At 43.1% G+C, this 13,369-nt stretch overlaps 1 protein-coding gene across 2 annotated transcripts in view; it reads right to left on the bottom strand.

Moving 5' to 3' along the window:
* TMEM161B (transmembrane protein 161B) overlaps positions 1 to 11,293 on the bottom strand; it is a 46,305-nt gene extending 35,012 nt beyond the window's left edge. For both annotated transcript variants that reach the window (XM_014936872.1, XM_014936873.1), the window contains exons 1-2: positions 11,263 to 11,293; positions 2,344 to 2,447 (exon numbers count right to left, since the gene is read on the bottom strand). In XM_014936872.1, coding sequence (XP_014792358.1) covers positions 2,344 to 2,447; positions 11,263 to 11,265 — 107 coding nt within the window. In that variant the 5' untranslated portion in view covers positions 11,266 to 11,293. The remainder of the gene's footprint in view (positions 1 to 2,343; positions 2,448 to 11,262) is intronic.
* Between the last annotated feature and the right edge of the window lie 2,076 nt (positions 11,294 to 13,369).

Raw genomic sequence — 13,369 nt, 5'->3', positions numbered from 1 at the left:
ATTCTCAAGACTACTAACATGAAAGGCAATAATAAGACTCCCATTGACTGCAGTGGGAGCAGAATTCCACAAGCACAAGAGCAGAAATCCTGCTTTATGTATTTATCAATCTGCAGATGCACAAAGAAAGCAGGAGAAAAGTATTACGAAAAATATTTGAACAGCAAACCTGTCCCTATCTTTGGCACAAGCCATGCCTTAGAACAAGGATACAGAAAGGCAAAACTTCACAAGAATTAAGAACACGGGCATAATATTGAGAAATTCTTTTTAAAAAGCAATTAAATATTTCCATTTTGAAATAAAAATTTAAGTAAAACTTAAGTAGGACATAAAAAGTGGAAAATGTCACTTGAATGCTGAAAAAAACAACACGATGGCAGTAACACACCTTAAAAATAAATGGTATGCAATTTCATATTCATTAATTTAATATTCTTTTTAGAGTACAAAAAAGGTGATCAATATCCTGGAGATGTGATCAACAATGAAACTTCATACAACAATTAAGAGTATAGAATCACAGAATGGTCCAGGTCAGAAGGGACCTCCAAAGGTCATCTAGTCCCACCTCCCCGCAGTCAGCAGGGACACCCCCAACTAGACCAGGTTGCCCAGGGCCTTGTCAAGCCTCACCTTGAATATCTCCAGGGATGGGGCCTCAACCACCTCCCTGGGCAACCTGTTCCAGTGCTCCACCACCCTCACAGTGAAGAACCCTCTCCTCATCTCCAGTCTAAATCTGTTCCCCTCCAGCTTGAAGCCATTGCCCCTCATCCTGTCACTGCAGGCCTTTCTAAACAGGCTCTCCCCAGCCTTCCTGTAGGCCTCCTTCAGGTACTGGAAGGCTGCTATTAGGTCTCCCCGGAGCCTCCTCTTCTCCAGGCTGAACAACCCCAGCTCCCTCAGCCTGTCCTCGTAGCAGAGATGCTCCAACCCCCTGATCATCCTTGTGGCCCTCCTCTGGACCCACTCCATCAGGTCCATGTCTTTCCTATACTGAGGGCTCCAGACCTGCACACAATACTCCTCCAGGTGAGGTCTCACCAGAGCAAAGTGGAAGAATCACCTCTCTGGACCTGCTAGCAATGCATTTCTTGATGCAGCCCAGGATGGGATTAGCCTTCTGGACTCCAACTGCACACTGCCTGCTCATGTCCAGCTTCTCGTCCACCAGCACCCCCAAATCCCTTTCCTCAGGGCTGCTAGACCTCACCCCCCGGTCTGTGCTGATGGCGAGGATTGCTCAGCCAAGGTGCAGAACCTTGCACTTGTTCTTGTTGAACCTCATGAGGTTCACCTGGGCCCACCTCTCCAGCCTGTCCAGGTCCTTCTGCATGACATCCCATCCCTCTGGTGTATCGACAACACCACACAGCTTGGTGTTGTCTTGGTGTCGTATAAGTCCTGTTCATATTATTCACAATTACTGTTTTCCATTACACCTACCCAGTGATACCTAACATGCATCTAAACAACATTTAGAGCTATTTTTCATTAGCATCTCTTTGGGTGGTGAAATGGGGAAAATTAAAAAGAAAAGAGTTGGCAATTCTGAGACGCAGAGGGGAAAAAAGGCCATGGAAAATTATATGAGACTGGTTAAGACTCCTATGGAGTACATTATTATTCAAGGATACTTCTTCAGAAATCTTTGGTATTCTCAAAATTTTAACATTTACAAAAGACAGCAAACTACCTTCTAATCATACAAAGTGGTTTTCTTCCAAAAACGAAAAAACAGTGTCTACGATTTTTTTAATATTTAAGATACTGATTTATATTCAAAACAGCTGCTCGTTTTCATTGTTATTATGGATACAGCCACACAGGGAATGCTCCCCTTGCAACTCATTATGTCTGTTTGATCTATTGTTATGAGGAAGTAGCGTATTGAAATTTATACTAATCCTGTCCTGTGAAGTATTAAAAAAATAGAATTTTTAATAAATACCTAAGCACTCTTCAGATGCAAGGCTAATCAGCAGGTGGATTATCAAGAGGCAGTGCAGAGAAAAAAAAACTTCCATTTTTCAGTGTCCTGCATTCAGTTTAGCTTTTTACGTATGTAGTTTCTGACTTTAATAATATAAGAGCTGGACAAATACTAAGTTTATGACTGGCACAATTAATAGCAACAAACCTGTTCTTCTACAGCAACACTGCCTTTATACCTTAAGCCTGTAAGTCAGGTGTTACAATGCTATGGTAATAAATTTAAGAACAGCAGATTAATTATTTTTCAAGAAAACAACCTAAATTAGTATGTTTTACTGTTACTACTCTAATGCATAATTGCATTACCATATTCACACACAGTATAGCAACTGTTTCTTATCTTACCTGCCACTACAGAGAAGCCAACGAGCAAGAGAATAGTGAGGTATAATCTTCTGTATGACACTAGCCATTACCATGGTAACCACCAACTGCACACCTATCACACCCTGTAAAGGAATAAGTTAATAACAAGTCAATATACATTTTAGAAAAGTGCTGAAATACCTTTAAAAAAAACCTAAAAAGTTAAAAACATCTTGTATAATCAAGATAACGTATTTTCGTTCTTTTTAAACTAGAGGGGGGAAAAAAACCCATATGATACCAGTTTAAGACATTCCCTGAAACTTGCTGTTATCACTTACCCACTTTATTGAAGTAAAAAAGCATTGCCACATCAGAGACCAGGAGTGTATGTCCTTGTTTCACACCCTGTAAGGCCACATGTGGACACAGCATTTCACAAGATATTATTTCTTAAAATTACATCACTGATTACAATCTTCAGATTTGTGGTCTCTTCAATTCTTACATGATTTAACAGCTGACACCACACAAACCCACTGGAATTAACAATCATTTACAACATAAGCATTATGAAATTTCAGCCTTTGATTACTGCAGGGCATTTGCTCCTCACTGAACTCCAGACACAAGTGGGGAAGGGAGAAGAACATCTCACTAGCAGCACCATGGTTCAAACACATCCTCTTCCACCAGGCATACCCGTTCTATTGGGGGAAATTTAACCACATGTTTTTTCAACCAGAAGTTTCTCAAGGTACAGCTAATCCAGGAAAGGAAAGGCAATTATCACAGAACAGTGAAATGGCTGAGATTGGAAGGGACCTCTGGAGATCAGCTAGTCCAACCTCCACTGCTAAAAACATGGTTAACTAGAGCAGGTTGCTCAGAGCCATATGCTCAGTTGGGTTTTGAATGTCTTCCAAGAACAGAGACTCTACAACCTGTGCCAGTGGTTTGACCATTCTCACATTAAATAGTTTGGCTTTTTTTTTTTTCTTTCTTATGTTTAAATGAAATATTCTGTATTGTGCCCACTGCCTTTTCTTGTTCTTTCACCACACACCACTGAGAAGAGTCTTGTTCCACCATCTTTATTCCTTCCCATCTGGTATTTATGCACATGGATAAGATGCTTCCTGAAACTTTTCTAGATTCAACAGTTCCAACTCTCTCAACTTCCCTCATATGACAGATGGCTCAGTCTCTTCATCATCTTTGTGGCCCCGCAGTGGACTCTCTCCAGTAAGCCCATGTCTCACATAGAACCCAAAACCAGATGCAGCCCTCCACTGTCTCACCAATGCTGAGCAGAGGTGAGCACCTTTGTCAACTTGTTGGTGATTCTCAGCCCAGGGTGCTGTCGGCTGCCTTTCCCACCAGGGCTCACTGCTGGCTCATGCTCAACTTAACGATCTCCAGGACCTCCAGGTCCTCTTCTGCCGAACTGTCCAGGTGGACAGCCCCCAGCAGATACTGGTGCCTAAGCTTAGTCCTCCTCAAGAATATTGTCATTTCCCTTTGCTAAGCTGCATGAGATTCTCGTTGACCCATTTCTCCAGCCTGCAGAGTTCCTTCTGAACGGCAACACAACCACCTTATGTACCAGCCACTCAAGTTTTGCACTATCTGCAAACTTCCCAAGGGTGCATTCTCTTCCATCTTCCAAGTTGTAGATGAAGATGCTAACTAACATTAGCACTCGTATCAACTCCTGAGGCACATCACTAGTGACCAGCCTCCAGCTGGACTTTGTGCCATAAGCTCAGGACATCAGCCAGTTTTCAGTCCACCTCACTGCCCACTTCTCTAGTCCATACTTCATCAGTTCACCCCTTGTAACGCTGGCCTCATTAACTGTGTGCAGGTTTCTTTGTGTTTATATACACAAACAGGTCTCCTTCCACCCTGTTCAGTTGTTTTCAAGGACTCCTCTCCACATCACCATGTATCCTTTACTTATCAACCCAGTCCACCATTTTTTCCTCTCCATTTGTGAGTCATCTCCTCCTTCCTCTCTCAGTCCCAGTCTAAAGCTGAACATCTCTCTGCATCCTACCCACCCTCTTTTGGGAGAAATCCACTGTACTCACTCTCATAAGGGTTACTGCTGTATTTCTTACAAAAATATTTCAGATTACAACTGAAAACAATCTATCAAATTTTAAGCCTTTAAAAAAAAATTTAAAAATCAACAATAATATCCCTAATCCTAATTTTAAATCTGACTTTGTGGTGGAAATATCCTTCTGGTATTTTTCTACACTTCAAGCAATTAAAATAATTGATATGCCCATTCACTCAATCAGGGCATTTTTCTCTTGATTCCTGAAGGTTAGTAATCAACCACGAACAACATGTTAACAGACTAAAGCTGTCACATGAAATTAAAAAATTCCACTGCATTAATCTTCTTGCAATCAGCCAAGAACACATGGCACAGGAATACTGTAGGTGATATGCCCACTCAAAATAACATGCTATATGCAAAACACAACATTTTTCCAACTCCACTCTCTTGCCTGTAGATGGTTACACACTACTTATATGTTTATGAACACACTCTAGAAAAATCTACAGTATGCCCCGAACTGTCTCACAACACCAGAACACATCTTTCCCCACCCCCTCCCCCACAAAACCACAAAATAGAGGGTTCATTCCAATTCAGGCTCTGTCTAGATCAAGTCTCCCACATACTTTTACGTGTTCCCATTACCACTAATATCAGTTTGAATTTAAAACCACTTGTTTCAGGGATATGAATGAAGACTAGGTGTTGTTTCCCACCAAGATCTTATATCCTTTATTTGCCGTACTCTAAATTAGAGGACACAGAGATTAGAACTTAGCCAGAAATCTGCAACTTAAAAAAAAAATCTGTCCCTGCTTAATAGAGTATGATACATTTGAGGGAGAAAATGCTCAAGGACAAAGTCCACAATCACAAGGGAGTTTTGAGGGCCTCTGGTGAACAAAACCTGGAACCCACCAACTCACGTGATCTGTGACAAAGTAATTGAGCACACAATCATTGATAGGCTTATCTCAAAAGTAATAAATGCATTATTCACCGCTTAGAGATGAGGAACTGCTGTACAGATTTAATAAAGTGTCTGCAGTTACAGAACAGTTTGTGGAAAATGACATTATCTGAATCCGTTTCTAAGACCTTAGTCACTCTGATTCCACATACATCCTCGTCCCTGTCATGCTTTGGGTTTGCAGCCTGGAATTTGAAATCCAAATTCAAGACACTGGAGAGAGAAGTCAGTATCTCACTGGTCAGAGACATTTCTGTCAACCTGTGTAACGCCGAGAAGCGCTCAGCCCAAAGAAAAGCTGGCTACATAAGACAGTTAAGTCAGTTTGTCTGCAAAACAGAGGCTGGCCAGCAACCTGGTGGTCAAAGATGACACTGAAACAGTTCAAGCTCATCAGGACAACACTAATAAACTGCAGCCTGGCTGTATTTGTGACAGAGTGGAAGGTCTTTGGTTAGAGGAGTCTTAAAAGTCTTGAGCACTGTGCTCAGTTCCAGGTCCTTCAGTAAGCATGGCGTTCTTACTTGCTTGTGCAACACAGGATATGTTTTACAAGACAGCTTTTATTAAAACATAGCAGAGAATGTGTAAGTGGTCTACAAAAGAAGTGTTAGCACCTACATTAAAGGGAAGATTGCCAGATTTCTTAAAATTCTGAAAAAAAAGTTGACAGATCCAAAAGTAAACAGTGTAACACTGAACAAAGGATAACCTAGACTTTGCTTTTTACAGTCTACACCTTTCATACTACGTACCTGGAGACACTGTTGCTGATAATTAGGAGAACAAAAAGTAAGAATAAACAATTAAGATACAGTTACAATACTCTTATCTACAAGTTAAGGGTACTTACCATACACCTACAGCTATCTCAGAACACTAACCAAAAAAAAAAAAAAAACAAAATTTTAAAAGTACTTCTGCCTAAAGGACATTTTTCTTTTCATCATGAATTGATCTACAGGACACACAGAACAAAGCTAGTCAAGGTGAACAGTTTTACGCCAAGACACCACTCCCATCTCCTCATTTTGACCTTGCCCAAGGTTATTCTCCCACACCTGTAGTAACAGTTCAGCTTTCTCCCCACTCTTTTTTTTCCCCCCTACCTGTATATTACAAATAACTCAAATACCTAGCTTTACATGGGACTTTGAAACTACTTGTACTAACAATAACAACCTCCTCCATTGCAGGACAAGGGCCATGAGCTGCAGTCAACTGCCATATGCACTAGGATTGCAGGAGCAGTACAACTGCATGCCTGAAAAAAACAGCTAGTAGAATCCAATTTACCACTTCAGCTTCAGAAATGCTATGCCAGCTACTTACTTCTCTGAAGTGGCAAGTCTGGTAAAAACAAGATTTTTACACAAGGGCACTGGAGTATTCTGTAGATGTTAATTCAGGGCATATCAATCTCTTTCAATGGTAGCACACAAACATACTAAAAAGGCTGTGAATTTTCAAGTAAAAAAATGGAAGAGATTTTATATTACCAGCAACCAGCAAGACCTCTAGAAGAATATAACAAATACTCTCATCTTCTGCAATTCCAGAGTGCAATGGTATTTACGAAGCCTGGAAGCTAAATCGATACAACCCATTTGAAATGCTATTTGATGGATGACACGTTACTGCTCTTGCTATTAGATGAGACTTTTCCATATGCAAAATCTTCTTCACATGTATATATCCATGCTCAAGCTGTAGCTCACAAAAGCAAGACAGTGCTCTCCTGAAACATAAATGCTATTCAGAATTGTTTGCTAAGTAGTAGAAGCCATTATATGGCATGATCAAAGAAAAGTGAGCTCACTGTACGAAGCCTTTAAAATGAATCCTTTCTGTGAAAAAGACTACTTTCACAAAATACTTAGAATGGTATCTTGTAGAGTCATCAATCTGAGGCAGTTTAAATATTGCTACTTGTAGAAATCAGACATTCATAAAGCTAATTTTGGGAAAGAAATCTATGCCAAAAAAGCTCTTCAAGAATCAGATTTATTTTTATTTTCTTTCTTCATGGCCAAGTTTTCCCTAAATTGTATTCTTCTGCACCTACCACTGTTTGCAACACAGCAGGAATGAAAAACAGATGCACAAAGTGGCATGAAGAACATACAAGGAATTCCTGACTACCTCACTGCTCACCTTCACGGGTCTTTCCCACCAAAAGGTCACTTCACAGAATCATGGAATTGCCTCAGTTGGAAGGGACCTTTCAGATCGAGTCCAACCATCAATCTAACACTAACAAAAACCATCACTAAACCATGTCCCTTAGCACCATATCTGCCCATCTTTTAACTACCTCCAGGGATGGTGCCTCAACCACTTCCCTGGGCAGCCCATTACCAAGGCTTAATAACCCTTTCAGTGTAAAAATGTTTCCTAATATCCAATCTGAACCTCCCTTGGCATAATTTGAGGCCATTTCCTCTTGTCCTGTCACCTGTTCCTTGGGAGAAGGAAACCAAAGCCTGCCTCTCTACACCCTCCTTTCAGGGAGTTAGAGAGAGCGAGAAGGTCTCCCCTCAGCCTCCTCTTCTCCAGGCTGAACACCCCCAGCTCCCTCAGCCTCTCCTCACAAGACTTGTGCTCCAGAACCCTCACCAGCTCCGTTGCCCTTCTCTGGACATGCTCCAGCACCTCAATGTCTTTCTTGTACTGAGGGCCCCAAAACTGGACACAATGTGTGGAGGAATGGCTGTGTGAAAAAGGCCACGATTTAATTGCAATGAGCAACCCAGTCTTTGATGTAGATAAAGGCCTGGAGATGACCATGAGCTCTCCTGGGAAAAGCAGAAGTAAGCAGCAGCAGCTACTTGGTAGATAAGATAAACGGGACTGCATCCAGAAGAGGAGAGAATGTTGCTGCGCGTGGACAAGGGGTCTACACCAATTGTGTGAGCGCTCTGGTCGCGTGAACAGAGATTGTAAGCCAATCGTATAGCTACCGCTAGCGCGTGCTCTGCTTGCCTGTCTATATATACTTTGGAAAAACATAAATAAAGGGAGAACGATCATACTCATATTGAGGTTACATCGTTACTCCGGGTCCGTCTCCCACTCCCGACAACAATGGGGCCTCAGCAGTGGTGACTGCAGTGGGATGATCACTTCCTTAGTCCTACTCGCCACACTGTTCTGGTAACTTTCCACATATTCAAAGGAGAGCCATGAACTGCTAGATGTAAATAGACACCAACAGCATGACTCCCCTTGAAACAAGGCGCTTTGTTTAAAACCAAAACTGCATTTCAGTCAGCCAACAGCATTTTACCTGACAGTCTTGCTTCTTTTTCCACTGAGGCTCCCTAAGCACCAAGATCCCAGAACTAGTGATCATTGGGCAAATCAAGTTATTGCTATACATCCAGTCTTATGACTGGAACAAAGACATTTACAAAAATCATAGAATTATCATTATTACTGAAGAAGCCCATAGAGGATGTCTGTTGTGCAGAACACTTATATTCTTATATATTGGACACGTACCCAATGTATATTAAACTACAAGTAAATCTAGTTCAGAGAACTGATCTACTACAAAGGAAAAAGCACAGTTATATCCTATTATCACTACTCAAAGACTTTAACAAGCTAGTTTACCCATACTTCCCCAATTAACCCAACTAAGAACTGTGGAAGCTCTCGCTTTCCAGAACATTTGCTTCTTAAATAGCAGGCTTTGCCATCACAGGAATCCTTCCAAGTATAAAAACTGAGAAGTCTTTAATGCCTCTGCTGAACAGCCTAAAACACCGTGGCCTCAGACAGTATTAGGATACTTGTGCAGAGTTTAACGTTGTGAGCATAACTGGCATCGCAACTACACACAGACAAGTCCTGGCAGCCCCAACTTGGCAGAGCGCTGCCAGTAAATTGTTTTGGTGACTTGATTTATAAGCCTCTTGATGCAAAAGAAACTGATGAACATTTCATTCTCCTGTTGCTTTGGAGCAACTGGAGAATACGGCTTCCAAAGTGGACTATCGTCTTTTCACTTTGCTGACGTCATGGAATCACGCACAAAGATTATTTGTCCTCACTGCCAGCAGCTAGCAAAGGAAATCAGACCTGATTTTTCAACCCCCATCAGGCAACACAAGGAATCACTCAGTTTATTTAAATAAGGACCTTCACTGAGAGGAAAAGCTGTATTTGCTTGCAACTTTGCAAAAGTAGCTTCAAATACAGAGCTAGAAGACAGCACCCATGCGCTCCTGCAAATGACAGAAGCCTCTCAAGACCTTTTGATTAAATATTCTAACCTCTACAGAAAAGAAAAAAAGAATGGCAAAAGAGACAGAATGAGAAAAATACCTACACAGTTCCTTTCAGATTTCAAAACATATATAATTAAAAAATACCTTCCTAGAATCAGATGATTAAATATTTTGGTATTAGAACCATTAAAAGTTAGCTCAATGTATACTCATGTATATACAATGTTATACTCAATGTATATCTCTAAAGTGTGTTCCCTCAACAAAGCTTCCCTCATATGAACACCATGTTGCCACAGTTAAAGTGACATACTGACATTTATTTCCATATAGAAGACAAATATATGTATTAATGGGACATACAAAACATGGTTTTATAGCTGCACTCCTATATCCCTATGGTGCTCCCTGTAAAATAAGTACTTTAAAAGCAGAACCAATCAATTTAGGTGTTCTAATGGTTACGAGGACGTAACTATAAAATTCAGCATATCTTTATAGCTAAGGAGGTCCATTCATGAAATGCTGAGGCTCCACTATTTAAGCTGCATACATCCAACACACTTATGTTGTTAGCAGCAATTACACCAGTCAAACTTTCCTCTTCTGTTACTGTCTATATTACGAGAAGCTCATTTACTGGGGGTTTTGCCGAGTGCATTAAGTTGTGTCTGTGCTAAAACACCTGTAGAGGAAAGCAATCTGAGGCAGGATTTTTCATACACCCAGTATATTTGCATATGTCACCCAGAGCACTGAAAATTAACTACTGGCGATGAAAACCAAAGCGTTTGGCAAAGGTTTCTAGATACAGAATCACAGAATCTTCTAGGTTAGAAGGGACCTTAAAGATCATCTTGTCCAACCGTCAACCTAACTGACAAAAATAGACACCCACACAACAAACAAGAAGCATCACCATCACTAAACCATACCTCCCAGCACTACATCAACCTGTCTTTTGAACACCTCCAGGGATGGTGCCTCAACCACCTCCCTGGGCAGCCCATTCCAATGCCTGAGAACCCTTTCAGTAAAAAATTTTTCCTAATATCCAGCCTGAACCTCCCCTGGTGCAGCTTGAGGCCATTTCCTCTTGTCCTGTCGCCTGTGACTTGAGAGAAGAGACCGACCCCCACCTCTCTACACCCTCCTTTCAGGGAGTTGTAGAGAGCAATAAGGTCTCCCCTCAGCCTCCTCTTCTCCAGCCTGAATAACCCCAGTTATACGTTCCAGATTACAGCTATTTAAATGATCAATTCGCAGGGGATGCGAGCAGGCAGTTGTATATAGTTATAAAAACACATCCTAAACGCGGTACAGGCAGTAAAGCGGTGCGGCTCACTCCACTTCTGGGTGGAAAAGCAGCAAAGGGGGAAGTAACCACTAGGAAGTAAAAACGTGCCGGTGTAAGGTCGCCATGAGGAAGAAAAAGGCACGGCGCTTTCCTAATGAGCAACTAATAAGGGAGATCAACAGAATCAAGGGAAACCCCCTCCCCACGTCCACCGTCCCCGATCCCTTTCCCTGCCCCCCAGGCAGGCCGGGGACGGCAGGGCCTCAGCCCCGGGGACACCGGCGCCCCCGCCCTCAGGCTCAGGAGGGGCGGCCTCACCGCAAACCCGTCCCCACGTAGCCTCCCCGTGCGCCCCCTCCTCCCCTCCCGGCGCTGTCCCGCTCACCATGGTGCTCCAGCCGGCCCCCCCCGCCGCCCCTCCAGCCGCCCGGCCCGGCCCCGCTCCCAGCACATAAATCCGCCGCCGCCGCCGCTCCCGCCGGCTCCCGCCCGGCGCACGGAGGTCACGCCAGGACCCCCCCTACTCCTCTTCCCGTCACACCGAGGACCCCCATCTTTGAGCTGACTAACCCACTGCCTGCGCGGGCGGGCCGGCAGCGTGCCCGGATGGCGCCTCGCCGTTCGCTTCCCCCGGGACTACTGGAGGGAATAAGATTGAGACCATGGAGAAATGCCCACCGGGGTAAGCGGCTCGCCGGTTTCTTTGCGCCATGTCTGTCAGGCGCTGCGCGGGCAGCCGGCGCAGGGCGGGCGGGGCGCATGCGCAGAAGAGGAGGATGAAGCCGGAAGTGCTGTTGAGGCGGCGCACGAGCCGCGGGGTTGTTCCCGCCCATCCCCCGTAATGGCGGCGGGTACCGGCTGTCCCTGAGGGGAATACGAGGGTCTAGCCAGGCATTCCGACAAGCCCTGAGGAGAGTGAGGCCGCTCGCCTCCTCCCGGCCCCTCCGGTGTGGCGCTGAGGCGGGAGCCGGTTGGCCTGAGGGAAACGCGGCCTGTGTCTGCCTTCCCGCCGCTCTCCCGAGGCGGAGCGGTGTCGCCCTGTCACCTTTGGCGCGTTTACCGCATGGTTCCTGTCATAAAAAGGGGTTTTCCTTCACAGCCAGCCCCAAAAGAGCAGCGACAAACTGTGGTCGCCCTCACTGGAATAACAAAACGGCTTTCCTGCAAATCCCACTGCTTTTAATGTACCCTCCTGTGTGAACTGGGAACTGCAGTGCGGCCATTCCGCTTGCAGCGATAAGTAGTATTTTTGTAGAAAATATTTATCCACATCCCTTGGTATTTTGACAAACTTTTCCCTGCCTTTCAGCGAATCCCAAGGGTCGGATTCACAGCAAGTCTAAATCTCCGCACACAAATACCGAGGAAAAGATGATTTAGTAACGTCTTAACAGCTGTCACGGAGACTTACCAACTGTGACAATCTGACATTTTTAATTGTTTCTTTGAAGTACGTGGCAGCTAAAAGAAAAACCCAACAAACCCCACTCAACATCACAATAATAACGGAGCAAACAGACCTGGAAGGAAGTCCTCTCAGATACGAGAGATTATAGTACCGGGGACAAAGACAAAACAATTCTGACTTCTTCAAACCATTTCATTTTAGTCAACAAGTCTGGGGCCTCCCAATTTATTAACACTAATCTGATGACATTTGTGGCAAATGTAGCAGGGTAGAGAAAAGCACTGTTGGTTTAAGAAAACAATAAATTATGAAGGCAGTCAATGTACACAGGTAATCATGTGTTCCTGGCATACAGAGAATACTGAAGAAGATTAGTAAATTCTTAATTTTTTTAAGGAAAGCTATGACTGAAAAGCATTATTGTTACTGTAGGAATAATAAGATCAGATGTATTTGGAGAGCAACTGAAGTGAGACACATTTAACACTCCCTAACACAAAAGTCTCAAAATTGTGTGTCTTTCGAAGAAAATGAATAACTTGCTCGTGGATCTCTTTGGCATGAGATATCATCTCTGATAAGAATTGGGAGGCATTTTATGAAAAATAAGGCATTGAAATTTATCACCAAGCCAAGTTGTTTGATTAACTGAAATAGGAGTTACATATTGGTTGGCTTGGACTCCAACAAGCGTGATTTCAGAGCCTTCGTATTTTAATTCTAGTGTTGCTTAAAGGATGTTCAACAAAAGCGGTCAATATTCACACAAAAAAAAAAATTAGGCCAAAGTTGTTGTAATTACTGTGCAAAAATGCATTTTTGTCTGGAAGGACTTATATGGGCTGAGCAGGACCTTTGCAGCAAACAAGCTGAAGGAGATTATCCAATTGTGGTCTTGGCATCTCCGTTTACATTATTCCACATTGCTAAATTCTCTGTTCCTCCAAGTTACCATTTCTTCTCCCACACTGAGTATTGTTGAACCTCTGTGGGAAAAAAATCAGTTTTTTCCCTGACATGCAAAATGTTATATGGCAACTAGCGTGACAAACTCTACTTTAAGCAGACATAAGTGTGCCAGTTT

This window comes from Calidris pugnax, unplaced genomic scaffold, assembly GCF_001431845.1.
Source record: "Calidris pugnax isolate Ruff unplaced genomic scaffold, ASM143184v1 scaffold40, whole genome shotgun sequence".
Classification (NCBI taxonomy): domain Eukaryota; kingdom Metazoa; phylum Chordata; class Aves; order Charadriiformes; family Scolopacidae; genus Calidris; species Calidris pugnax.
Note: the sequence above shows the minus strand (reverse complement) of the source record. Positions and strands in the feature narration are given on the sequence as shown.